The sequence below is a fragment of the Onychomys torridus genome, chromosome 7 (assembly GCF_903995425.1).
Source record: "Onychomys torridus chromosome 7, mOncTor1.1, whole genome shotgun sequence".
Lineage (NCBI taxonomy): Eukaryota > Metazoa > Chordata > Mammalia > Rodentia > Cricetidae > Onychomys > Onychomys torridus.
The window spans coordinates 69044465-69070362 of NC_050449.1; the positions used below are offsets into that span (position 1 = coordinate 69044465).

The 25898-nt window shown below is 45.7% G+C and overlaps 2 protein-coding genes across 5 annotated transcripts in view; one reads left to right on the top strand and one right to left on the bottom strand.

The window, feature by feature from the left end:
* Positions 1-2283: 2283 nt before the first annotated feature.
* Lysmd2 (LysM domain containing 2) lies at positions 2284-18043 on the top strand. Of its 4 annotated transcripts, none has more exons than XM_036192986.1 (3): positions 2761-3105; positions 15306-15637; positions 17475-18043. In XM_036192986.1, exons 1-3 carry the CDS (start codon positions 2833-2835, stop codon positions 17515-17517), a joined length of 648 nt encoding a protein of 215 aa, XP_036048879.1. In that variant the 5' UTR covers positions 2761-2832; the 3' UTR covers positions 17518-18043. The 4 variants fall into 4 exon arrangements, with proteins under 4 accessions (XP_036048880.1, XP_036048879.1, XP_036048881.1 ...); XM_036192988.1 differs by lacking the exon at positions 2761-3105 and adding an exon at positions 3200-3315; XM_036192989.1 differs by lacking the exon at positions 2761-3105 and adding an exon at positions 3593-3614.
* A 3926-nt stretch (positions 18044-21969) lies between these two features.
* Positions 21970-25898, bottom strand: part of Scg3 (secretogranin III) — a 41737-nt gene continuing 37808 nt past the window's right edge. Inside the window, exon 12 of the mRNA XM_036192766.1 lies at positions 21970-22582. Within this exon, the coding sequence (XP_036048659.1) occupies positions 22464-22582 (119 nt within the window). The 3' untranslated portion in view covers positions 21970-22463. The remainder of the gene's footprint in view (positions 22583-25898) is intronic.

Sequence of the window (25898 nt, forward strand, 5' to 3'; positions counted from 1 at the left end):
AGAATACCGTTGCTAATGGAGGGAACAACATACGAAAATATGAAGGTGGGAATCAGGAAGGAGTTTAAGCGGCTCTGTCCAGGACGAATTGTAGATGGGGTAGAGGCTAAAAGCAAAAACAACTAACTTGGGTGCTCTCGTGGGTTTGTACTGATGCCGTTATTCTCAGGGAGCAACGGAAGAAGCTCCAGTGGCAATGTGGACCACTGCTCCTCTGAGTGATGTGGGGACCACTGCTCCTCTGAGTGGTGATGTGAGGACCACTGCTCCTCTGAGTGATGTGGAGACCACTGCTCCTCTGAGTGATGTGGAGACCACTGCTCCTCTGAGTGGTGATGTGGGGGCCACTGCTTCTCTGAGTGATGTGGAGACCACTGCTCCTCTGAGTGATGTGAGGACCACTGCTCCTCTGAGTGGTGATGTGGGGACCACTGCTCCTCTGAGTGATGTGGGGACCACTGCTCCTCTGAGTGATGTGAGGACCACTGCTCCTCTGAGTGATGTGTGGACCACTGCTCCTCTGAGTGATGTGAGGACCACTGCTCCTCTGAGTGATGATGTGGGGACCACTGCTCCTCTGAGTGATGTGAGGACCACTGCTCCTCTGAGTGATGTGGGGACCACTGCTCCTCTGAGTGATGATGTGGGGACCACTGCTCCTCTGAGTGATGATGTGGGGACCACTGCTCCTCTGAGTGATGTGGGGAGCACTGCTCCTCTGAGTGATGTGAGGACCACTGCTCCTCTGAGTGGTGATGTGAGGACCACTGCTCCTCTGAGTGATGATGTGTGGACCACTGCTCCTCTGAGTGATGATGTGGGGAGCACTGCTCCTCTGAGTGATGATGTGGGGAGCACTGCTCCTCTGAGTGATGTGAGGACCACTGCTTCTCTGAGTGGTGTGAGGACCACTGCTTCTCTGAGTGATGTGGGGACCACTGCTCCTCTGAGTGATGTGGGGACCACTGCTCCTCTGAGTGATGATGTGTGGACCACTGCTCCTCTGAGTGATGTGGGGACCACTGCTCCTCTGAGTGATGTGGGGAGCACTGCTTCTCTGAGTGGTGTGAGGACCACTGCTTCTCTGAGTGATGTGGGGACCACTGCTTCTCTGAGTGATGTGGGGACCACTGCTCCTCTGAGTGATGTGGGGACCACTGCTCCTCTGAGTGATGATGTGTGGACCACTGCTCCTCTGAGTGATGTGGGGACCACTGCTCCTCTGAGTGATGATGTGTGGACCACTGCTCCTCTGAGTGATGTGGGGACCACTGCTCCTCTGAGTGGTGATGTGAGGACCACTGCTCCTCTGAGTGATGTGGAGACCACTGCTCCTCTGAGTGATGTGGGGAGCACTGCTCCTCTGAGTGGTGATGTGAGGACCACTGCTCCTCTGAGTGGTGATGTGAGGACCACTGCTCCTCTGAGTGATGTGGGGAGCACTGCTCCTCTGAGTGGTGATGTGAGGACCACTGCTCCTCTGAGTGATGATGTGGGGGCCACTGCTCCTCTGAGTGATGATGTGGGGGCCACTGCTCCTCTGAGTGGTGATGTGAGGACCACTGCTCCTCTGAGTGGTGATGTGAGGACCACTGCTCCTCTGAGTGATGATGTGGGGAGCACTGCTCCTCTTCTCGTGTTGTGTTTCCTGTTTCTTTTGTGTCTGTCAGTACAGCAACATACTAAAACTTTAGACAACGATCGACACCTCATTCTCCACATCTACCTGGGGCACTGGGTGTGTGTGTGTTGGGCGGGGGCATGGCAAGGGTGTGTCTCTCAAAACTCAGGGCAGAAGGTTCCGGTCAATTCTGCTCTGCACAGGCCCTCTGAGGCAGCCCTCTGAGGAGAGGGTGTTGAGATGCAGACGATAGACAAGAGACTTTGGTGGTTTAATGATAACATCAGGGGAGTTATGATTTCAGGGTGTCAAAGAGGAAGCCGGTAACAGAGACATAGGCAGCAAATTTCAAGTAGTGTGCCAGGAGAATGAACCATAGTGGTAGGTTCTCAAGACAGTCTAGGCCTTAAACTGGCACTGCTTGGCAAAGAAGAAGGAACCCCAAACAACCGAAGGGTTAGAAAGCGGCTACCCAGCAGGCCTAAAAACTAAACAGAAAGAATTGGTGTAGATGGGCATTATAGGTCAGTGATAGAGCGCTTGCTTAACATGCACAAGACTGGGGTCAACCCCCAGTACCAAGCGTGTGTGTGTGTGTGTGTGTGTGTGTGTGTGTGTGTGTGTGTGCGTGTGTGTGTGTGTGTTGGGAGGAGGGTGTCAGAAGAACCGTACCCCCAGGGTGGAGAGGGAGCTGTGTGTGTGTGTGTGTGTGTGTGTGTGTGTTGGGAGGAGGGTGTCAGAAGAACCGTACCCCCAGGGTGGAGAGGGAGCTGGCCCAGCTGCACCATCGGTAGGGCAAGCAAAGATTGGTGGTGGTGGTGGGGTCTACTGTGGCCAGCAAAGGCTGCAATCGGGCTCTTTCCTTTCTGCATGGTTGGTTCTGGGGTCTACCTGAGGCCCAGAGGCCCCAGCGCGCTCCCGCTTCCGCATGGCCTCCTCCCGCAGAACCCGCACACTGCGGCGGGACCTCGGCTCCCCTTTTCCCCTCCCCGGCGCACGGGGAGCGCGGGTGCCGGGAAAAGCGGGCCTCAGAGGGCGGCGCACGCCATGCGGGACCCGCAGCTCCCCGCCTCGGCCTCGCGCCTGCCGCCCCCGCGGCACGGCCAGCAGCAGCAGCAGCAGCAGCAGCAGCCCCAGTGAGGAGGAAGAGGCGGAGGAGGAGGCGCCGCCCCCTTGGCGAGCTCGGCGCCCCGGCGGCCTTGGCAGGACCCATGGCGGATCTCTCGCCTGCGCCGGCCCCGCGGGAAGGCGGCCTCCGTGCGCACCGGGCCTCGGCTCCCTCCCCGCCGCCGCGTTCTCGCTCCGGCTCGGAGCCCGAGGAGGCCGAGCTGTCGCTGAGCCTGGCCCGTACCAAGACCCGCTCGTACGGCAGCACGGCCAGCGTGCGGGCGCCGCTGGGCGCCGGCGTCATCGAGCGCCATGTGGAGCACCGGGTCCGCGCCGGAGACACGCTGCAGGGCATCGCGCTCAAGTACGGAGTCACGGTGAGCCGAGCGCGCCTCCGCGGCCCGGGTCTGCGGCCTCCGGGCGGGGTTGGGGACGGGGAGCGGAGGGAGGGTAGGGGAGAGCAGGCCGTGCGTCCCCGCGCCGCATCCCGGCGCGCGCTGCTGCAACTGCAATGGGAGTCTAAGCTGCTGCTGCTGCTGCTGCTGCTGCTGCTGCTGCAAAGAGGGACGGTCTTCTGCCAATCTCAGGTCGTGTCTGTCGCGTGAGAAAACACTAAAGGAGGCTCGCGTTTTTGGCATGACCCATAGCTGCCTTTACCCGTTCTGCTACCCGGAGCTCACTACATATTTACTCAAAGCCAAACCCATGCGAATGCTACGCTGTGTAAACAGGCTGTGATGAGTCAGGATGTCCAGTTCTTCCCCGGGATGGTTCTGGTTCTATCGATTCTGCTTCTTTATTTAGAAGTGAAATTACACCCCTGGGCTCACTGGCAACCCTGAACGTGACACCTGTCGCTAAAGAGCAGCCAGGAACTGAGGTCTAGGTGAGCTAGAGGGCTGTGTTTTTACAAATTTATAAGGGTTTGCATCTTGGGTATATTGCATTACACCTCAGGGAAGATCATGGAAACCTGAGGGAAGAAGTTCTTTCATTAAAATTACTTATAATTAACTGTGAGCTGTGTGATAGCCTTTTCACATTGGAGCTCAGTATCCTTTTTCAGGGCTCTTTCCTGAAGCTTCGTGGGCAGCAGTCGGAAGAAAGATGATCCTGTCTGTATCTTCAGAGTAACCTATTTTGCATATTTAACCAGGTGTTTGTTTACCAGCAAGTCTTTCTATCATTTAAGCCTACCGAGAGCATTATCAACCCATTTGGAGACCCTTTTTGGCAGTTTTAATGTGAACATACATGTACAGCTGCTTTCATGCACATCCTTGGGGTCTGGTTTGGGTCAGAGCCAACGAAAAGCAGAACTGAGAAATCTCAGTGGCTGCTCTTTGCTGAGTACCTGCTGTGTGCCAGGCATCACATTTGCCTGTTTCCATTCGTAGGAAAATGATTTCTTTATTCTTTTGTGTGTGAGCGTTTTGCCTGCCTGCATGTATGTGCACCACCTGTGTGCCTGGTGCCCATGGAGGCCAGAAGAGGGCGTCCTGGAAATGGAGTTACAAAGGGTTGTAAGCCATCATGTGTGTGTGCTGGGAATTGAACCCTGGTTCTCTGGAAGAGCAGCCTGTGCTCTGAGGGCCACCTCTCTAGCCAGCCTGTTTGTTCTCATATTGATCTTATTTAATTTGACTTTCTTAAGAAGCCTAGGGGAGACAGGTGTGGTTCATCTTCTTACTGATGAGAAGAGAGATAAGAGGGTAGCGTATTTCCAGGTACAGTTATCATCTAGACCTGCTTGAAGTAACACAGGGAAAAGTATTTTCTTTGCTCTAGGTATTACTTCTGATCTGCATTCTTAGCAAGAGCTCTCAGCATCCTGCTCACTGAAGAAGGAAAGTCATTTTGTCTGGTTTCTGTGCATCTTGGCTAGTATGTGCATACTTCTGAGTCTGTGATGTCCAAGAGAGTCATACTTCCTGTGGTCTCTTCCCATTGACAGTTCTTCTGAGACCCATGTTCTTCTTGAATTGCTTGCCGTCTGCTAGACACTTGCCTAGTTCTCCACTTTTGTTCAAATGCCTTCTAACCTACGATTTGTCTAATGTAGGCCCTGTTACTTTTAACCTTATTACCCTTTCTTATTCAAGTATAACATAGATCTTCATTACTTTTATAAAGGTTTCCGATTTTATATTTTTTAAAATGTTATTTATTTTATGTGCAGGGGTGTTTTGCCTGCATGTATGTGTGTGTACCACATGCATGCCTGGTGCCTGTGGTGGCAAGAACAGGGCCTTGGATCCCCCTGGGACTGGAGTCACCAGGGGGGTGACTGAGAATAAAAATCCTGGTCCAGGGTAGAACAGCCAGTGCTCTTAACTGCTGCAGTGTCTCTCCAGCCCCTAACTTCTGGTTCTAATGTGTTAGAGTCAGGTATAATAAATTAGGCACTCCATCTATGGTTACAAGAAGTCTAGACCATGACTTCTCAACCTCAGCACTATTGTTTTTATTTATTTTTTTCAAGCCAGGGTCTCATGTAGCCCAGGTTGTCCTCAAACTCCCTATGTAGGTGAGGATGACCTTGAGCTCCTGATCTTTGACCTGCTAGAGTACAGGTGTGCATCAGTATGGTAAACTCTGTTGATACAGATGGGGAGACTCCATGTTTCAGGAGGTGGTCCTGTGCAGTGTAGGATACTTAGCAGCACCCCTGTGCTTTACCCACCAGATACTGACCTTTCTGTTCTCATTCATACATTGCTAGATGTTCTCTTAAAGGCAAACTCACCCCTGTTTTTTTTTTTTTTTTAAATTTAATTTAATTTTGTTTTGTTTTGTTTTGTTTTTGCTTTTTCAAGACAGGGTTTCTTGTGTAGTTTTGGTGCCTGTCCTGGATCTCACGCTGTAGACCAGACTGGCCTCAAACTCAGAGATCCCCCTGCCTCTGCCTTCTGAGAGCTTGGATTAAAGGCGTGCACCACCACCACCTGGCTCCTATATAGGCCAATCTTAGAAGAGACATTTTCTCAATCTGGAGTCCCTTTTCCCACTGACTCTAGCTTGTGTCAAATTGACATAAAACTCACCAACACAGGTGGGTTTTGTTTGGAGACAAGGATTCCCTGTATGATCCCAGTCTGACCTTGCATCTGTCATCCTGCCTCAGCCTCTGGAGTGGTGGTATGTGCCAGCAGGCCCGACGGTAAAGGGTCATTCTGGCTGCTGTTTTGATAATAGACTCTATGGACCAGGACTGAGGAGAGACAGGATAGGATGAAGGCTTCCGGAGTGATCCAGATGTACTAGACTGGTAACTTGGATCAAAGCAGTGAAGGACGGGAGAGGTGAGACGTGGCCAGGTTCTGGGTGATCTGTTGATAGGCTGTCAAGTGTGTCTAAACTGTAGCCCAGGACCACATGCAAACCAGCTGTGAATGTGACTTAGTGTAAGATTATAAACCAACTTAAAACATTATGGATTTTTTTTTTTTTTGGAAACCTGATTGCATGGTTCTTGAGTATGAACTTTATTGATCCAGCATCAGTCATAATGTCAGAAAGATGGCCATGTTTGTGTGTTCTGACTTGTTTACTGTTTCTCTTGAGTGTATCTGACCTAGACATTTGCCTCTTGTAAGAAGAATTCTGTTCAAGACTTGAGCCAGGTTGAATAGGCCCAGTTCTTCCTCCAGTGAGTTAGAAAGTAGGACATTTCCACAGTCTCCTTTCTTCAACGAGCCACTAATAACTCATAGTTATTATTTCTTCCTTTACTTGGATGGGACCTGGGTTATTTGAGGCCCGTGTTAGACACCAGGGCACCTGATGGGTCTTCCACATACACGTGGACCCAGTCCACAGAAAGTTGGATTGGAATGAGATTTTTGCCCCAGGAGTTAAGCAGGCTCTGGAAGGTAGGATCCTGGGTTGGGGCTAAGAGAGGACACAGCCTGCTGAAGATGTGAACTGCAAGAATTGATTAGCAGGGTTGGAGAGATGGCCCAGTGGTTAAGAATACTTGTTGTTCTTGCAGAGGACTTGGGTTTGGTTGTCAGCACATACATGACGACTCACAACCATCTCTATGTAGTTCTAGGGGATCTGATACCGTCTTCTGACCTCTTTGGGCGTCAGGCATGCACATGGTACCCATATATACATGCAGGCAATACACACAAAATAAATAGATATCAAATGGCATTTACTCCTTTGGGTTGTGGGGAGAGGTATGACATACACCTCTGTGTGTGAGTGGAGGTCAGAGTTCAGCTTACAGGAGTCAGCTTTCTCTTTCCATCACGTGGGTCCCAGAGATCCATCTGAGGTGGTCTTACTTGGTGGCAAGTGCCTTTAACTACTGAGCCATCTTGTAGACCCTCATTTTTTGTTTCTTTTGAGATAAGATGTCTGGTAGCCCCGGCTATTCTTGAAACTACTACGTGGCCCACACTGGCCTTGAACTCCTGATCCTTCTGCCTCCATTTCGGGGCTTGGGGTTGTAGGCATGAACCATTCCCCAGGAAAGAGCAGCTCTGTCTCCCAGCTGCAGCTGCTGGTGTGCGCTGTATGGGTGTGCTCTCCCCTCCTCCATTTGTGAGTGACCCACTCATTTAGGCATCTCTTGTAGAGTTTGAGGAAGTGGTTCTGGGAAACCGAAACCATTGGAGGGCTGCTTGAGAAAACCATTAACTGCTCTCTGAGCCTCAGACTAAGCTTGCTGGGGCTGGAATGTCCCTGAAAGTGTTTGTTTCTACCGAGACACGCAGGCCCCTTCCTTCGCTCTGGCTCTCGATTTAGCTATTGTTTTTTTCCCCCCAGCATCCTGGTCCCTCCCTGCTGTATTTAAGCCTCTGGGGAAATTGGTCAGAGCTCTAAGTTACCACTTAGAATGTTCTATTTGGAAACCTTGGAAAAACTAGAGGACAGCATAGGAACTACAGATAGGAAGGAGGCAGCAAAGGAGATGTATTTGCATACGCCCCCTTCCTTCTTTGACAGAGTCTGGGACTCACTCTGTATCAGAGAAACGCTTAAATTGATCTCCCTGCTCCTGCTACCTGAATGCTGAGATAATAGGCCACTGTGTCTGTTTTCAATCAGATTTAGCCCCAGGTCATCCCATTGCTCCATTTAGCTGCTAAGCTGAGTTGCTCCGCATGTCCCCACATAAAAGTTCCCTTGCTGGGAGAACGTGGTGTGGTCAGGAAGAGGAGTCCTGAGGGTCAGGCTTATGGTCCAGGTTGTCCACTGTGATAGTGGTACCCAGAGTGGAAGGGCTGGCAAGGTAACCTGTAATTTGGGGTTTTAATAGTTTTTCATGTGTTTTTTTTCCTCCCTCAAACACTATCCCTGAGGTATAATTATAGAGCACAAAATTCACCCAGTTTACAATTGTGAAGTCCTTGACACCATTCAATTTCAGAAAGTTCTTTCACCCCAAAGATAGCTCCAGACCCATTTCACCCATTCACCGTTCTCCAGTTCCAGGAGATGGATAATATATATTCTGACATATATTACCCTTTTGGGGGCATTTCCTGCAAGTGGATTTCATATATTCTTTTGAGAATGAGGAAGGATAAACAAGCTACCTTTCCCTCCATGAACAAACACATGGTGATGGGAAGGTTCTGGTTTCCACTAACACCTGGAATGGAACATGTCACAGATAATCATTTACTATTTACAGAGATAATCATTGCATGACTTTTTCCAGTCTGTTTCTTAGTGACCAGGTGGTAGGCTGATCTCATTGGGTCACACTGCTCACACCTGGCTAGGAGAGGATGAAAGTGGTCGATTGCTAAACCTTCCATTCCTGAGAAAAAGAAACTCATTCTGTCACTTTGAAAGGTCACACTTTCTGTTCCCAGGTTTGAATGGCTGTGAGGAGCCAGGGACCTGTGGAAATGAGCTTTCCAGCTCTTCCTTGGCTGGATCATGAGCTGTCTTACTTTCCTGTGAGGTGAAATTTCCAGACCTGTATTCAGATGGAAATAGAAAGCATTCCTCACAAGGTAGAGCATCTTCTGTGGCCTGGATTATCCAGCACACAGGTGCTGCTGCGAAGGTCCCCACAACTCCAGAGTAGTTTTCTGTTTTTGTTTATAACTGATGATCTTTAACTATAATTAGATCACATCTCTTCCTCCTTCACCCTTCAGGATCTATCTTTCTGTTTTGTTTTGTTGGATTATTGAGACAGGGTCTCATGTATCCCAGGCTCAAACTCAACTGTGGTTTATGGAGCTAGTATGGGCTTTAACTTCTAACCCTTCACCTCCTAAGTGCTGAGATTACAGATACACATGTTCTAGGGTTACAGACATGTGCTACCATGCCTAGTAGAAACATGGCCAGAGACTGAACCTAGGACTCAAGCATGCTAACAAAAACTCTATCAACTGAACTATACCCTCCCTCTCCCACCCCACTCTCACATTTTTTGAGACAGAGTTTCACTGTGTATCATAGGCTAGCCTCAACCCCACAGTGTATGTAGCCAGGGCTAGCTTTGAAGTTGCAGGGTTCTTCCTTCCTTGGCCCCAAGCACTGAGATTACAGGTTTTGTATCACCACGCCTGTCCAAGGGCTTCTTAGCACATTCCAAATAAACTCCAGCTTCTACACTTGACCTTAGTGGAACGACAGGACGCCATGTATTCCTGTTTCTTTACCATGGCTGGACGCTTGTTCCCAAGCTGTGCTACTTTCTCCGCTCTGCAGCGGAACTAGTGCTCCTTGCGTGGCTGGTGCCACGCTTTGACATTAGGTAAACCTAGTCTGGAGACAATGCTGTTGGTGCAAGCCATTGCTCATCAAGAATACAATCAAGAGCATTGCTTTCTGAAAACCCTTTTAATCTTATTTTTATGATCACATGCTAATGGTACAAAACCATGGGTTTCCTCTGACATTTTCATGCATTCATACAGCGTACTCTGATCATATCCCCTTCTCATTCCCCTGTCCTGTCCCCTGTTCTCTCCTGCTGGGACTTTTCTCCCCTCTTCTGTTTCCATGTCTTTCTCCTTTTGAATCTGCACAGGGTATCTGTCTTTCTCAGTCTGGCTTATTTCTCTTTATGTAAGGACCTCCAAGTTCCATCCATTTTCCTGCAAACGACATGATTTCTTTTTTCCTTATGGTTGAATAAAACTCCATTGTGCAGTAGCACCACATTTCTGTGTCCTAGCCATTCATCTGTTGATGGCCACTTAGGCCAATCGCATAACTTGGCTATTGTGAGTACTCATGCTAACATGGGTGTGCAGGTGTTTCTGTTGTTTGGACTTGATTTCTTTGTGTCTGTACTTGAGTGCTACAACTGGGTCATGGGGTAGTTCTATTTTTAAAACTTCTTGTCAGTAACAACTATGATGTTACCCAAGTGATTTATTTACATGGAAAAATTAATTTTTAATAATTACTAATATTAATATTATCATTGTGTATGTGCATGGATGCACATGCCACAGCACCTATGTGGCGTCGGAGGACAACATTATGCAGTCAATTCTCTCTTTCTACCTTTTACATGGGTTCCAAGGTTGTTATTCAGGTCACCAGGTTTCCACAGCAAGTGACTTTTCTTTACTCACTGAATATTATCTTTATATATGCTTACTTCAAAGAAGATAAAACTTTTTTTTTTTTTTTCCTCGAGACAGGGTTTCTCTGTGTAGCTTTGAGCCTTTCCTGGATCTCGCTCTGTAGACCAGGCTGGCCTTGAACTCACAGAGATCCGCCTGGCTCTTCCTCTCAGTGCTGGGATTAAAGGTGTGTGCCACCACTTCCCTGGGAAGATAAAACTTCTAATGATAGAGAATTCTTACCCTCTTCCCATCTCCTGTACTAAATATGCATTTATTTATTTAAACAATTTCGGAAATTTTATGTATGTGGTGTTTTTCCTTCTTGTATGTTTGTGCAAGCACCATGTACATTCAGAGTCCACAGAGTGTTTTGGACCTTCTGGAACTGGAGTTAGCAGCATGTCAGTGCCTGTGTCCTCTGGGAAGCAGTCCGTGCTCTTAACCACAGAACCATCTCTTCAGTCTTGAATGTGTATTTAGACTTAAAAAAAATTGTTTTGGGGGCTGGTTAAGAGCATCTACTGCTCTTCTAGAGGACCTGAGTTCAAATGCCACCCTCAGCAGGTGGCTCACAACCCCTTGTTGTTGGGTGACAACTACAGCTCCAGGGGGTCCAACACCTCTGGCTTCTTTGAGCACACACACACACACACACATGCACACGCACACGCACACACACATCCACGCACATACACACACATACATACGTACACACATGTACACACACATGCACACACACATACACATACACACACATACATACACACATACAAACACAAACACACACACATACACATACACACATACACATACACACACATACACATACATACACACATATACACACACATACACACACAATTTTAAAAAGTAAAGGAAGAAAAAAGATTTGTTTTTTGTTTTTTGTTAAGATTTATTTATTTATTATGTATACAGTGTTCTGCCTGCATTTATGCCTGCACTGCATGCCAGATCTCATTACAGATGGTACCATGTGGTTGCTGGGAATTGAACTCAGGACCTCTGGAAGAGCAGCCAGTGCTCTTAACCTCTGAGCCATCTCTCCAGCCCAGAAGATTTGTTTTTAATTAACAAACAAAATAAAAACAAAGAAAACAAAACACCAAGCCAAATAAAAAATGGGGTTTATTTTCACTTATGGAAATGGAAGGTCTGGGATACTCTAGCTTCAGGCTGTGATCCACATGCCATCTTTCAAGGTGGCATCAATATCAGGTCCCACCTGGTGGCAGGATGACAGACAGTGGCTCCAGCTCTTCTCTCTCCTGCAGGGGAGAGAACATTCCCCCCACAGTGCCAGCAAATGCCAGCCTTCTAGGATGAAGTGGAGTGTCACGAAGCCCGGGCATGGTGACATTGCGAGTGTGGGAGTGACCCATGCCATTCTGGAGGAGTCTGTCTTTGGAGCTTGTATGCCAAGGGAGATGGGAGGAGCTGGACATTAGGGACCCACGAGTGTGCAGCTTGGAATATACCTCAGTCTCCATGGACAAAGTTTTCAAGTTGTTGAATTCTCTCAAATCTGACCCTGTACTAACCAGAGGTACTTGGGATATTTAGATTTTAATTTTGTCTCTAAAACGCCCCTAGCTAGCATGCGCTCTCCTTTTCAATTTCCATCTCCTGGAAACCAGACCACCACTTAACTTCCTTTTCTTTCTTTCTTTCTTTCTTTCTTTCTTTCTTTCTTTCTTTCTTTCTTTCTTTCTTTCTTTCCCTCCCTCCCTCCCTCCCTCCCTCCCTCCCTCCCTCTCTTTCTTTCTTTCTTTCTTTCTTTCTTTCTTTCTTTTTTTTTTTGTGGAGCTGAGGATCAAACCCAGGGCCTTGTGCTTGCTAGGCAAGCGCTCTACCACTGAGCTAAATCCCCAACCCCTTACCTTCTTTTTTATAAGTTTTTTTTTTTTCCTTTTTAAGAAAAAAAGGCTTGATGGTGCACACTTTAAATCCTGAAATTCAGGAAGTAAAGACAGGAGATCTCTCTGAGTTCAACACCAGCCTAATCTACATTGTGAGTCCTGGGCCAATAATTTCCAAGGTTATGTAGTGGGACCCAGTCACGTATCTGGTCTCATGGAGATAGAGGATATGATGATGATGATGATGGTGAGGATCAAAAGAGAAAGCTTCCTGTAGTGAGTACTATTTTCATGGCTTCTCCTTATCAGAAGGCAAGAAAGGCTGTTGAAGTACCATGTGCTCCTAACACTCAGGAGACTGAGGCAGTCAGTTCAAGCAGAGCTAGGGCTATATATATATCGAAACCTGGTTACAAAACCAAACAAACAAAACAAAAGAAAACAAGGCAGGAGGAATGGGGGCCCATTTATTTGAATTTTTTCTTTAGATTCTTGGAAATAGAAATGTGATTTTTTTAAATTAAAAATCAACTAAAAGCCTTCGAAAATTTGATTCCAGATTTGAGTCAGACAAAAATCCCAGATCAGACATCTATAGTGTTGTATGTGCCTGTTAAACCAATCATCTCTTTGTGCCTCAGTTTCTTGGTTTGCATGGATAGTTTGGATAGAGTGTAGACAGATGGATAGGCACACAATACACAATACATACATACATACATCATTTCATATGTACATAGATGTTAATAAAGTACCCAGTAGGGGGTGACAATATTTTCCATTAATCTCTCTCTCTCTCTACACACACATACACACACACACACACTTTATCTATACACGTATATGTATATATATTAACATAAATTCATTTAATCCTTGCAACCCCATTGTTACAGATGGTGCCTGTTTTACAACTGTGTGAGATAAGTCACACAGGCAGTTCAAATAGTCAGGGAGGAATTTGAACCCAGTCAGTCAGGCTGTTTCACGAGCTTACAAATGAGTTGTGTGTAAGTGAACTGCTACAGTGTCTGTGAGGTGCCCATCCTGGTGCAAGTTCCCAGGCTGGTCTGGGGATGTGTAGACACACCACAGTAGAGCAGGTAGCAAGAGATGTTCTTGACCAAGCTGAGAGCCATTAGTGTGAGCTCTCTCTGTGTTCACCAGTGTTGTAAACTTAGGCTGCTAGCTTCTCCGTCTCCTCATTGGTAAAGAGAGCTAGACTGCAGAGCCATCATGAGGGTTATGAGTGAGGTGTAGGTTCTAGTCTCCATTTCACCCCTTTCCCACCTCTGTGGGTTGGGGAAAGCCTCCATAGGCTGTGAGAGTCAGAGGTAATAAAGCTGCATCCAGGTTTTCACCTGCCACTCACATGTGCATAATCTTGGTGAACCATGTTTCTTTTATTTGTAAAGTGACTATTTGCACTTTGTAGGGTAAAAGAATGCCACACTATTTGTAAAATGTCCCACATCTCCTTTTCACACCTGACCCTCAGGTACTAATTCTTTAAGGCCCATTTGAAGTCAGAAGGATAAAAACTGGAGCCCCCTTTCTTTGAGAGGTCCTTCTCCATGGTTGTAGCTCTAGCCTACAACATTCTTTGACATTCTGCTCAGACACATGTCTCTACCACCTCCTGGGCCTATTAATTTACCAAGCAGAATTCCAGAGATATAGGGATCTCTACAAGTAAGAGTGTATTAATAGAAAGACTTTTTAAAAAAGCCAGGTAACAGAAATGTTCAAATAAGAATTAAGTTAGAGGCTGGAAGAGATGGCTCAGTGGTTAAGAGCGTGAGGTCCTGAGTTCAATTCCCAGCAACCACATGGTGGCTCACAACCACCTGTAGTGAGATCTGGTGCCTTCTTCTGGCCTGCAGAGATACATGCAGGCAGAACACTGTATACATAATAAATAAATAAATCTTAAAAAAAAAAAAAAAGAATTAAGTTAGTCCTAAAGGGGCTGGAGAGATGGCTCAGTAGCTGTTCTTCCAGAGGACCTGGATTTGATTCCCAGCACCCACATGGTGGCTCACAACCTTCTGTAATGGTAGTTTCACAGGATCTCATGCCCTCTTCTGGCCTCCAAGGGAACTGCATGCATGTGGTACACATACATACACTCAGGCAAAAAACACCCATACATACAAAATAATAAAAAGCGCTTTTTGAATAAACAAATAAGTGATTAAAATTCTACATCTTTATGTTTCAGTGGTTAAGGGCCACTGATAGAAGGTGTCTCATTGAGGCAACAGTGTATGTTAGAAGCTGCCTGCAGAGGGCAGGGGATGCGGCTCAGTTGGTAGGGTGCTTGCCTGGCATTGAAGAAGCTCCAGATCTGATCCCAAGCATTATATAAACCAGCTATGATGTCACATGATGTTAGCACTAGGGAGGTGGGGGAGAGTCAGAAGTTCAGAGTCATGCTCAGCTTCATAGTAAGTTCAAGGCCAACCTGGGTGACATGAGATCCCATCTCAAACAGACAAACAACCCCCCCCCCCCAACCAACCAAACAACAAAAAGCCCCCAACAAAACAAACAAATCTGCTTGTATAGGAGGAAATGACTTTCATGTTATTTTTGAAATAACAGGAGTTCCTTGCAGAGGGAAAGATTCTAGAATGCAGAGAAAGCGTTTGCTGAAGAGTTTTTATTGATGTGATAAACACCATGATCAAAAAACAACTTGTTGGGGGCAGAGTTGATTTCAGGTTATGCTCCATCATCAAAGGAAGTCAGGCCAGGAACTGGAGGCAGGAACTGATCAGAAGCCACGGAGGAGCACTGCTTACTGGCTTGTTCCTCATGGCTTCCTCAGCCTGCTTCTGTCATCCAGGACCACCTGCCTAGGGGTGGCACCACCCCTGTGGGATGGGCCCACCTACCTCAATCACTAATCAAGAAAATGTAGTACAGACTGTCTACGGGAAAGTCTGATGGAAGCATCGTTTGTCGATTGAGAGTCCCTCTTCCCAAGTGACCCTAGTTTGTGTCAAGTTGCCATAAACCAGCCAGCGCAGCACTGCACACAATTGTTTATGAATATGTACAGTCCCAAGTTTATATATATTAATTTCAGCTCTGGAACTTAGTTGTATGTAACTCTGTGTTTCTTTTCATTTTTGTGTGTTTTAGATGGAACAGATTAAAAGGGCCAATAAACTGTTTACCAATGACTGTATATTTCTGAAGAAGACCTTGAGCATCCCAATTCTATCAGAGAAGCCTTTGCTCTTTAATGGACTTAACTCCATTGATTCTCCAGAAAAGGAAACTGTTGACAGCAGTTTTTGTCATGAAGAGGAGCCTGTGTTGGCTGGGGAAGAACTTCCTCCTCCCAGCCCTCAGGACCCAGATCCCGAACCTGAACAGCCCGAGGAAGTGTCTGCCAGAGATTTCCTGCAGAGACTTGACTTACAGATTAAGCTATCAACACAGGCAGCCAGGAAACTCAAAGAAGAGAACAGGTGAAGGTTCCTGGTAGAGGTGTCAGAGTCTGGACCAATACTCCTATGCTGTTCTTGTTGGAAAAATCTATCTTAGTGGTAGAATGTGTGTGATGTGTGTGTGTGTGTGTGTGTGTGTGTGTGTGTGTGTGTGTGTTTGTGTGGTGATCAGAGGTCAACTTTGGATGCCTTTCTTCAGGATCCTGTCTGCCTTGTATTTTTGAGACTGCATCTTTTGGAAGTGACTAAGTAGGCTAGGTTGGCCATTTGGGGAATACCCCTGGCTCTGCCTCTCCAGCACCAGGATCATTATGAATCTGCCACCATGCCTGGTGTTTTCTGTGGGTGCTGGGGATTGAACTCAGGGTCTCATGCTTGTGCAGCAAGTACTTTATGGACAGCCATCTGTCTCCTCGGCCCTAGAAAGGCATCTTTATGAATCTAGGTAGGGGCTGGAGAGATGGCTCAGAGGTTAAGAGCACCGACTGCTCTTCCAGAGGTCCTGAGTTCAATTCCCAGCAACCACATGGTGGCTCACAACCATCTGTAATGAGATCTAGCGCCCTCTTCTGTATACATAATAAATAAATAAAACTTAAAAACAAAACAAAACAAAATGAATCTAGGTGGAGCTGCTACCCACTCCATGGGCTGAGTCCCTACCTCTGGCTCCGTTATTTTGCATAGATAGTTTGCTTCTCTGCCTAGGACTGCTGTCCAGCTAGTGGTCTGAGATAGCAACAGGAACTAGAACATCTCATGACACCTCCAAGGGAAGCAGTGCCCTGGAGAAGACATAAAATACTGATTCCTGGTTTTGTTTTTTATTATTTATTTATTTTTATTTTAATGTGCATTGGTGTTTTGCCTACATGTGTGTGTGAGGATGCTGGATCTCCTGGGACTGGAGCTATAGACAGTTGTGAGCTGCCATGTAGGTGTTGGGAATTGAACCTGGGTCCTCTGGAAGAGCAGTTGGTACTCTAAACTACTGAGCCACCTCTCCAGCTCCCAAAATACTGATTCTTATAATGCTTGTCAAGACATTGCTGCTGTTTACCAGGATTCCCCTAAGATTCCTTCTGAGCAGTTTAAATTTGACCCTAGGGCAAACCTTTCTCTTTATGTATAATGGGTTTTTTCTTTCTGTATGATTTCATGAAGGGTCACAAACTACTGTTTCCTTTTTTTTTTTTTTTTTTTTGTAAGTAAAATTGATACCAAGGTTCAACTACTGTGTCTTTTTTTTTTTTTATGGTTAATATATTGATTTCTTAGTCCTTGTTTTAAAATTTCTATTTTATAATACATACCAGTTATCATATAGACTTCAAGTCCTTTTTATTTTCATTTATTCATTTATTTTTGAATAAATACAGTGTCTCATTGTAGTTCAGTTGGCCTCAAAGTCTTGGCTATCCTCTGTCTCAGCCTTCCAACTGGCATGAGCTACCACTCCTGGCTTTTTTTTTTTTTTTGAGCTGAGGATCGAACCCAGGGCCTTGCGCTTGCTAGGCAAGTGCTCTACCACTGAGCTAAATCCCCAACCCCCACTCCTGGCTTTCAAATTGTTTTGAGAAAGAAGAGGAATATAGACAACAAATAATTTAGAATATCATTAATATATTCAAATATTATATAAGCAAATGCTATTGTTTTTTCTGATAACTGAGTGTCCCGTAGTAAGAAGAGGGAAGAAAGTTCACCTGAACATGACCATCACCTGGCTCCCAAGGCACACACAATGCTATGTCAGTCTATTTCTGCTCTTCTTTGGCAAATGGATAGTAAATCATGTGTGTATGTTTCTGAGTACAGTTGTCAGTACACTGATTTCTGCTGTATTTCTGTTTTTCAGGGATGAAGAAAGCCCCTATGCTGCTTCTCTCTATCATAGTTAGTGACTGGTGGACCTCGCTCTAACCCACATCACAAAATGGCTGGACCCTAAAGAATCCACCGGCTGGGGGTTCAGAAGCAATGCTGATTCTGGACTCCCATAGCGCGCACCTTCGAGCCATGGTTAGGTAGAGCCACCGCAGCTGCACTGAAGTGATCAGTCCCTCTGGCTTCCTGTAGTTAAGTCTTCTTATGGCATGGTAGCAAAACTGTATGCTAAAGCCTATCACTTTTGTAGACAGTGGTAGTTTCAGACTGGCTTTTGTAGCTACAAAAAGCATCCAAGACTATTTATTTATTTAAGCCAAAAGCAATGTTTATTTCCCAGTGAGATCCCAAGTGTATGAAAAAACATGGTGGCTGTAAAGTGATAATGCCTTTGCTGTGTGTTTATAACTCAAGTGCTATAATATATATTTCAATATCGGATATTCTGTACTACTGTCAAGAACCAAATTTTGTCTGCTATTTTGTAAAAGTAAAATACAGATGTCTGGATGAGAGAATAAACTATGTTTTCACATAGAAGTCTTCATTTCTTCTTTTCAAAATGGGGAAACAAAGTTGATTTTGTTTTTGTTTTTTGTTTTCTGTTTTGTTTTGTTCAAAAGATAGGGATTCATGTAGCCTAGGCTGACTTTGAACTCCTGATTCAGTTGTCTCTACCTTCCGCATGCTGGGATTGCAGAAGGACAGACAAAACTACAGCTGTGTGAGACACATTGCTTTCCATTTACAGTTTGTCTCAGTGCCACTTCAGACTCAACAGTGTGTCATCCATCACTGCTCCTTTAAATTAAAAGTTAGTTGTCTGTTTGAGTTAGTTCATCTTGCCTTTATTACGTGTATAGGTTACAGCAGCAGACTTTCAGCTATGTACCATTGACAGCGGATAGATTTTTTTTAGTCTTGACAGCTACTCAGTTACTAGTTTAAATGAGTTTACTGAGGTTAATGAGGTTTAACAAGGCTTCCACAGGAATTTCCCATCATTATCCCTCCCCAGCATCCCCTAAAGAGCCTGATGTCTGGGGAGTAAAAGCGACTTCTGTTTGCCTGCTCCCGTTGTCCCCTTTCTTCTGCTCTGTTATTTTTTCCTTCTTGTTTTGTGCCTCTCTCTTTTTTGCTCATCAGGACCAGGTGCCCTGGGGTATTCATGGAGCAGAGCCTGCAGTCCCAGGTCATGGCCTTAGTAACTTTTCAGTTGCTATGCTAAGACACCATGGCCAAGACAACATCCAGAAAAAAGAGCTTTGGGGGGTTCACAGTTTGAGATGGTGAGTCCACGACGATCATGATGGGGAGCATGACAGCAGGCAGGCAGGCAAGCATGGTGCTGAACCAGTACTGAGGGCTTACATGTTGATCCACAAACGTGAGACAGAGAGAACTGACTGGGAATGGCCTGGGCTTCTGAAACCTCAGAGCCCTCCCCTAGACACAGCTCCTCCATCAAGGCCACACCTTCCTAGTCCTCCCCAAACAGGTCCATCTGGTGACCATCTGGGGCCATTCTCATTCAAACTACCACAATCACAGACTCAGCTTTGGGAGTGCCTGTAGGTGCCATGATGGGAAGTGGAAGCTGGTTTTGTCTTGCTGATTGGTTTCTCACTTAGCATAATCCTTTGTGTTTTGTTCTTTGTTGCTCATAGCACCCTTGAAATAGGGTGTTTTTTCCCTCTCTGTCTGTCTGTCTGTCTGTCTCTCTCTCTGTGTGTGTGTGTGTGTGTGTGTGTTTCTGGAAGATGACATCAGGTGTCTTCCTCTATTGCTTTACATTTTATTTATTGATTCAGGCTCTTTCTCTCTGAACCTGGAACTCACCAATTCGAGCTAGTTTAGCTATCCAGTTTGCCCCAGGTTGCTTAGCAAGAGATTTATTCCCTGAGCCACCCTTCCAGCCCCCATGCCCTTTTCATGTGTGCAAGAGATCTGAACTCAGTTCCCTGTGCTTGCCCTTGAGGCCGTCTCTCCAGCTTGGAGTTAGGCTCTTCTCTTGGCAGTATAGCTGCTGCTGCTGCCGCTGGTTTGTTTGTTTGTTTGTTTGTTTGTTTTTGTGTGTGTCTGTTGTTGTTACTACTTGAGCTGTGGAAGTTTAACTGGAAAAGGAGAAAACAAAAAGGAAGACAGAAGAGGCCTAAGCAAGCTACCGTGGATATAAGAATAATAAAAATATAGTTATGTCCTGCAGAAACGTATTTAATTTGGCCAAGATTGATGAAATCACAGGAGCTCAAATTTGAAATTATGACCATAGGCTCAAATGTATTTCTCAAGTGTTTTATTTTTTTTTTCCTGTCAGCAAATTCTAGCTAAAATTATCTTGTCCTCAAACTTTGAGTAATTTTGTAGCCATGATTTAACTGTACTGGACTAGAGGGATATTTTATTGGTTTGTTCTGACAGGATCTTGTCCAGGCTGACTTCAAACTTACTATGTAGCCCTGCCTGGCCTCAAACGCACAGCAGTCCTGCTCAGCCTCCTGAGGTGTGCCGCACAGGCCGGGCTGCCTGGAACTGCAAGTTGTGAAGTTTCCCAGGCAACCTTGGGTTTCCGGTCCTCCTGCCTCACTTCCTCAGAGTGGGACTGCAGGCTTTTGTCACCAGGGTTGGCCACTTCTGTTTGTTTTTCTCCTGTGACAGGGTCTTGCTGTGTAGCTCGATTTCCCTCAAACTTGAGTGCCCCCTCCTTCTGCCCCATGGACAGAGTACTGAAGTACCTTGGCATAGACTCACTGGAGAGAGGCCCTAGGTTCTCAAACCTGACTTCTGCTCCAGGTTTGACCCCGAGAATGTGAGCTTATCCAGTGGCCTTGATCCCTTTGTGAAGGGATGTTCTTGTTTATAAAATAGGATCAAGTGTGCCCCTTCTGTCTTGGTTACCAAGAGGCACTAAGAAGATTACAATAAAAGAAAGAAATTTCTTACTGAAAAAAGTCCTGCATAGATACTTCGGTACACTTTGCAAGAGTGAGAGGCTAAGATGATCCAGCCTGAACCGGTTTCCTATCTGAGGTAGGAGCAGATGTGTGCTGTGGCTAGTCGGTTGACACCAATGATTCATTAAACTGTTTGGGTCATCGTGCCTCGGGAAATGCAGTTTGGGCAAAGGCGTTTCAAACCTCCCTCTCCCCACTCACCTGCGGCTGGGCACTGGCTTCTCCAGAACTCCAGGAGAGATTAGTTTGTGTGTTCCTGACAGGCTTTGTGTTTTGTTTGCCTCTGGAGCTATCTTAGGTATGAAAACCCAGTGTGACTGGCTTCAGAACGGCGGCATAGGCACCAGCAGGTCCCTGGAAACAGGTGCAGCTAATTCTCAAAGCTTGTTATGTTTATGGTTCCCGGCAAGCTCATATAATGTACTTACGCAATTATCTTACACTGAGCGGTGTATTCCAGCGCCACCTATGATTTGGGAGCACCGGAGTCCAGGGAGGACCACTGGGCTGTGTGGTTGTTTTTCAGTCCTGTGTTTGTGGTGGCGGCCAACACACAAGTTGCAGGAACCTAAAGTTTACAACCTTTTCTTCCCAGTGATTTTTATCTCTGTGGCTGCCCATGCTGCCTGCTCCTTTGCTTTGGCTTGTGGCAAATCCAGGTTAGATGTCTGGAATGGAGCAGAAATGTTGACGTTGCTTTTGAACAGTGTGTGACAATGTTCATCTCTATGGAATGAGCAATAAGTGTCTGAAAACTCAAAGAAGTTTTAAAAAAAAGGGGGAGGGAATACAGGTAGGGAGTAAATTGTTAATAAATTCAATTTTTTTGTGTGTACTTATGTGTATGTCATTTATGTGTTCATGTGTGTGTGTGTATGTGTTCATATAGGTGTGCATTTATGTGTGTGTGTGTGTGTGTGTGTGTGTGTGTGTGTGTGTATGTGTGTGTGGTGCTGAGGATTAAATCCAGGCCTTTACACAAGCACTCTGTCACTGCTACACTCCCAGGCTATACTCACTGATTCTTGTACCCATTTTCAACCTTTTCGTGTCATTGAGTCTAACGGAGAGTTGATTAAGAAGGGCATTTCTGATGGGCAGTGGTGGTGCACACCTTTAATCCTAGCACTCGGGAGGCAGAGCCAGGTGGATTTCTGTGAGTTCAAGTCCAGCCTGGTGTTCAAAAAGAAAAAGAAAAAAAAAAAAAAAGAAGAAGGGCATCCCCAAAAGCAGATGTTTTGTTGTTTGTATGTTGGGGACACGGAAGGGGCTGGAAAGAGAGTAGTTGGGACCGGCTAGAGCAGCAGTTTGCAACCTGTGGATCTTGACCTGTTGGGGGGTTGAGCGGCCCTTTCAATAGGGCTCACCTTAGACCAGTAGGGGAAGTAGCATTGAAAATAATTTTACAGATAGGGTCACCACAACACGAGGAACTGTATTAAAGGTCAAAGTACTAGAAAGACTGAGAACCACTGGGCTAGAGGGAGGAACAAAGATATAATTCTATTTCTATTTTTTTTTTTTATTAAGCCGCTGTTTCTCAGAGCATCAAGGCTATGAAGAAACGTGGATTTATTTCAGTGCCCAACAGAGAACTGCTAGTGGAAACATCCTCTAACAAACATCCAACAAGGTGCTCAGGTGTCCAGCATGCCTTGAGACAGGACCGCTCAGATCTTCCGGGAGCTTAAAACAGTGGGAAGAAGGCTCAGATGTGTGTTCAACCCACTAGAGGCTTTTCCAGAGCAGCACAGCTCTGATTATAAAATGTAAATCCAAGAGGGAATATGGATTCTATATACAAAAACCTCAGTGTACGTACACTTGACTTTTCATAAGGTATTTATGGCGAGAGAGCTCTATTTTACCCATTTCTAAGGGGTTAACTACTATACATTCAGCACATTCTAATACTCCTGGGCTGGTAAATCTTTAACTGCCAAAGTAGTTTTGAAGCTATATTGTTTTTGCTGGACCGGTTGAAAGGCTCAGGTTGCTTGCCATTTTCACAGGCTGCTGTAGATGCGCTTGATAGCATTGGCTTCATCCTTATCCAGGATGCCTTTCTCCACGTAAGCGTCAGCTTGCTGGTTGATAAAGTCCCTCATCTTTGAAAGGTCATAGCCTAGAAAATACGATTAGGATATTGTGAGCAAAGATCAGGGAAAAAAGAAAACCCATCACAGTTTTTATCATTAAGAGACATTTTGTGTATTAAGTGAATTTCCAGGCTTGACCTTCATGATGGAAGACATGACGTTCTGGGTTTGGGCTGTACTGTGTGTGCTGTTTAAAGTGTTTCTGGGTACCATATTATCTCTCTGTTACAACCCAGGGGAATATACCATCAACCCCTTCTGGCCAACAAGAAAACAGGTTCATAGACCAGGGCTTTGTAAATTTTAATGTTTGTGTGTGTGCATGGGGCTCTTGGAGAGTAGCAGATTCACACTGGGTAAGGACCCAGTCTTTGCATTTTAAACAAACTCCCAGAAGGTGCTGCTGCTGAATCAAGAATGGTCCAGAAACTCCTGCTTTCACATATGTAGCAAAATTATGGTTAGAAGCAGCTATTCCAACCTCCTGAGTTTATGATTTCAGCTTGTTGGTATTTTTTTTCCTTTGTTTTTCCAAGTTAAGAATTTCTGTGATCATTTCATGGCTGTCTGAATTCTGTACATGGATTAAAAGGTCAAACCTTTCATGTTTCTGTGGTTGATATATTGTGCACCTCAATAAACTTATCTGGGGTCAGGGAACAGAACAGCCATAATATTAAACATAGAGGTTAGGCAGTGGTAGCACACGCCTTTAATCCTAGCATTCCAGAGGTAGAGATTTGTCTGAGTCTCTGTGAGTTCAAGGCCACACTGGAAATAGCCAGGCCTGGTAACAATGAGCCTTTAATCCCAGGAAGTAATGGCAGGAGGCAGAAAAGTATATAAGGCGTGAAGACCAGTAACTAGGCTGGTGAAGCTTTTAGGCTTTCGAGAGGCAGTTCAGCTGAGATAAGGACACAGAGGCTTCCAATCTGAGGAAACAGGATCAGCTGAGAAGTTGGCCAGGTGAGGTTAGCTGTGGCCTGTTCTGTCTCTCTGATCTTCCAGCTTTCACCCCAATAACTGGCATCAGGTTTGATTTTATTAATAAGACCTCCTAACAATTCATGCTACATGTTTCTTATGTCCATCTTTAAAAATCTAGGCAAACTATCAAACCATGCACCCAAAATGAAGAGGTCCTCAAGGAAGACCACACCATCTTTCTAAAGACCCTCACACCCTTCCCATGTCTCTTTGGTTCTTTAAGTATTAATTTTTGTTTCTTTGTTTGAAACAGGGTTTTACTCTGTAGTTTAGACTGGTTTAGAACTCACTATGAAGACCATAGATTTAAACTTGAGTCAATTCTCCAGCCTCAGCCTTCCTAGTCTTAGAATTACATGCATGTGACACCATGCCCAGTTTGCAATTTACTTTTTAAAAAGCACGCCTTTTTTTTTTTTTTTTCTCTTTAGGGCTTTATATAGGTGGAGGCAGGGAGATCAGAAGCTCAAGGTCATTTTCTACTATCTAGCAAGTTCAAGGCCAGCCTTGGCTACCTGGGACCCTGTTTTGAAAAACAAAAACCAAGAGTCTTGTGGTTTGGATGATAAATGTCCTCCGGAAGATCATGTTCAACACTTGGTCCCCAGTTGGTCATGCTTAGATGATCAAACTCTTAGGAGATGTAGCCTTGCTAGAGGGAGTATGTCCCTGGGATAGGCTTTGAGTATTTATAGCCTTACCCTATGTAGGGCTCTTATTCATTTTCTACTATCTGTGAATCGATAAACTGTGATAGCCAGTTTCCTGCTCTAGCTGTCTGCTGGACCCTTTCTCTGGAGCTGTAAGCCCAAATCAGCTCCTTCTTCCATTGGCTACCTTTGGCCACGGCATTTTAACACAGCAACAGGAAGTAAACAATACAAAGAGTTTGTTAGCATCCTTGTAACCACACCACACAGATTTTCCTAACCTAGGTTTTAGAATGAGATTCAGGTCACCCAGGCCCCCCAGCAAACAGGGAAATGGCAGAGGCTAAAGGTCAGAGCTCACTGTAAGTTGTCCTGTCTACACAGCTGCAGTCAAGACAGGACCCTAGCATCTCTACCTCCACAGGCATCAAGAGTCATCCTGTGCACGCCAAGCAGAGCTCATGAGGAAGGTGAGGCAGAGCTCACTGTTTACCACATGGTGTCCTTGCTGCTTGGAGGCAAAAGAAAACAGAGACAGTACCCTCAGGGTGAAGTTTTCTCACAGTCCCTTCCTTCTTCAAACACAGGGTTCGAGGCTTCCCTGGGTGGCTCACTCTGGAATGGGACTGGATGGGGATAGCACAGTGCTGGTGGTGACCAGAAGTCAGATGCAAGTGTGAATCAGAAGTGAACACTCCACACTGGTGTGTCTGCGATTTGCACCTGCTTTCGAATGCAGTTTGGTGCATGATGAATTTCTTTGATACTCAGAGGAACATTTGCCAAGCTGTGGTGGTGCACGCCTTAAATCCCAGCACTGGGGAGGCAGAGGCAGGTGGATATCTAAGTTCGAGGCCAGCCTGGTCTACAGAGGGAGTTCCAGGACAGCTAGGGAGACACAGAGAAACCTTGTCTCGATAAACCAAAACAAAGGAACACTTTAATTTTTGAGTATCTGAAGTCCTTGATAGCTTTAGTGATACAGAAAATTTGCATTTTAAAACAGTGTCAGGGTTGATGAAATAAGGTTCGTGTAAATTGTTTTGTATGTGTCTGTATGTATATGCATGTTTGCATGTGTGTGGAAACATCTTAGTGGGTGTGCATATGTGTATGCATGTGGAGGCCAGAGGTTGATGTTGGCTGGCTTCTTTCTGTCTTTCTGTCTGTCTGTCTGTCTGCCTTTTGAATGAGCACTTCCTTTGACCTGCTCCTTAATTTGTTTATTCACTTATTTGTCTATTTTGTGGTACTAGTGATTAAACCTTCTATATTCCAGGAGGCTAGCACTAAGCTATATCCCCAGCTAGTTTTTTTTCTTGTTTTGAGACAGGGTCACATATTGTAGCCAGGACTGGTCTTAAACTCACTATGGAGCTAATTATCTGGCCTTGAACTCATGGTGATCCTCCTGCCTTGGACTCCCAGGTGCTGGAATTAAAGGTGTGTGCCACCATTGCCCAGCTACCAGGACTGGTCTTAAACGCACTATTGGAGCCTTATCTGACCTCAAACTCATGGTGATCCTCCTGCCTTAGACTCTCAGGTGCTGGGATGACACGTACCAGACTCACTGCATCATCACCTGATTGCATCAGGAGGTCACATGGAGTGTGATCTGTACTAACTTTGTGTTTGTTTCATCTATGATGTCCCACAATGGCAAAATTCCCTGTTAGCACATTTCTCATATTCAGGGTGGCAC

Coding starts and splice junctions, on each gene's coding strand:
- Lysmd2 (XM_036192986.1), top strand. CDS start 2,833: ATGGCGGATCTCTCGCCTGCGCCGGCCCCGCGGGAAGGCGGCCTCCGT. Junction 3,106..15,305: donor CGCTCAAGTACGGAGTCACG/GTGAGCCGAGCG, acceptor TGTGTGTTTTAG/ATGGAACAGATTAAAAGGGC. Junction 15,638..17,474: donor AAACTCAAAGAAGAGAACAG/GTGAAGGTTCCT, acceptor TCTGTTTTTCAG/GGATGAAGAAAGCCCCTATG.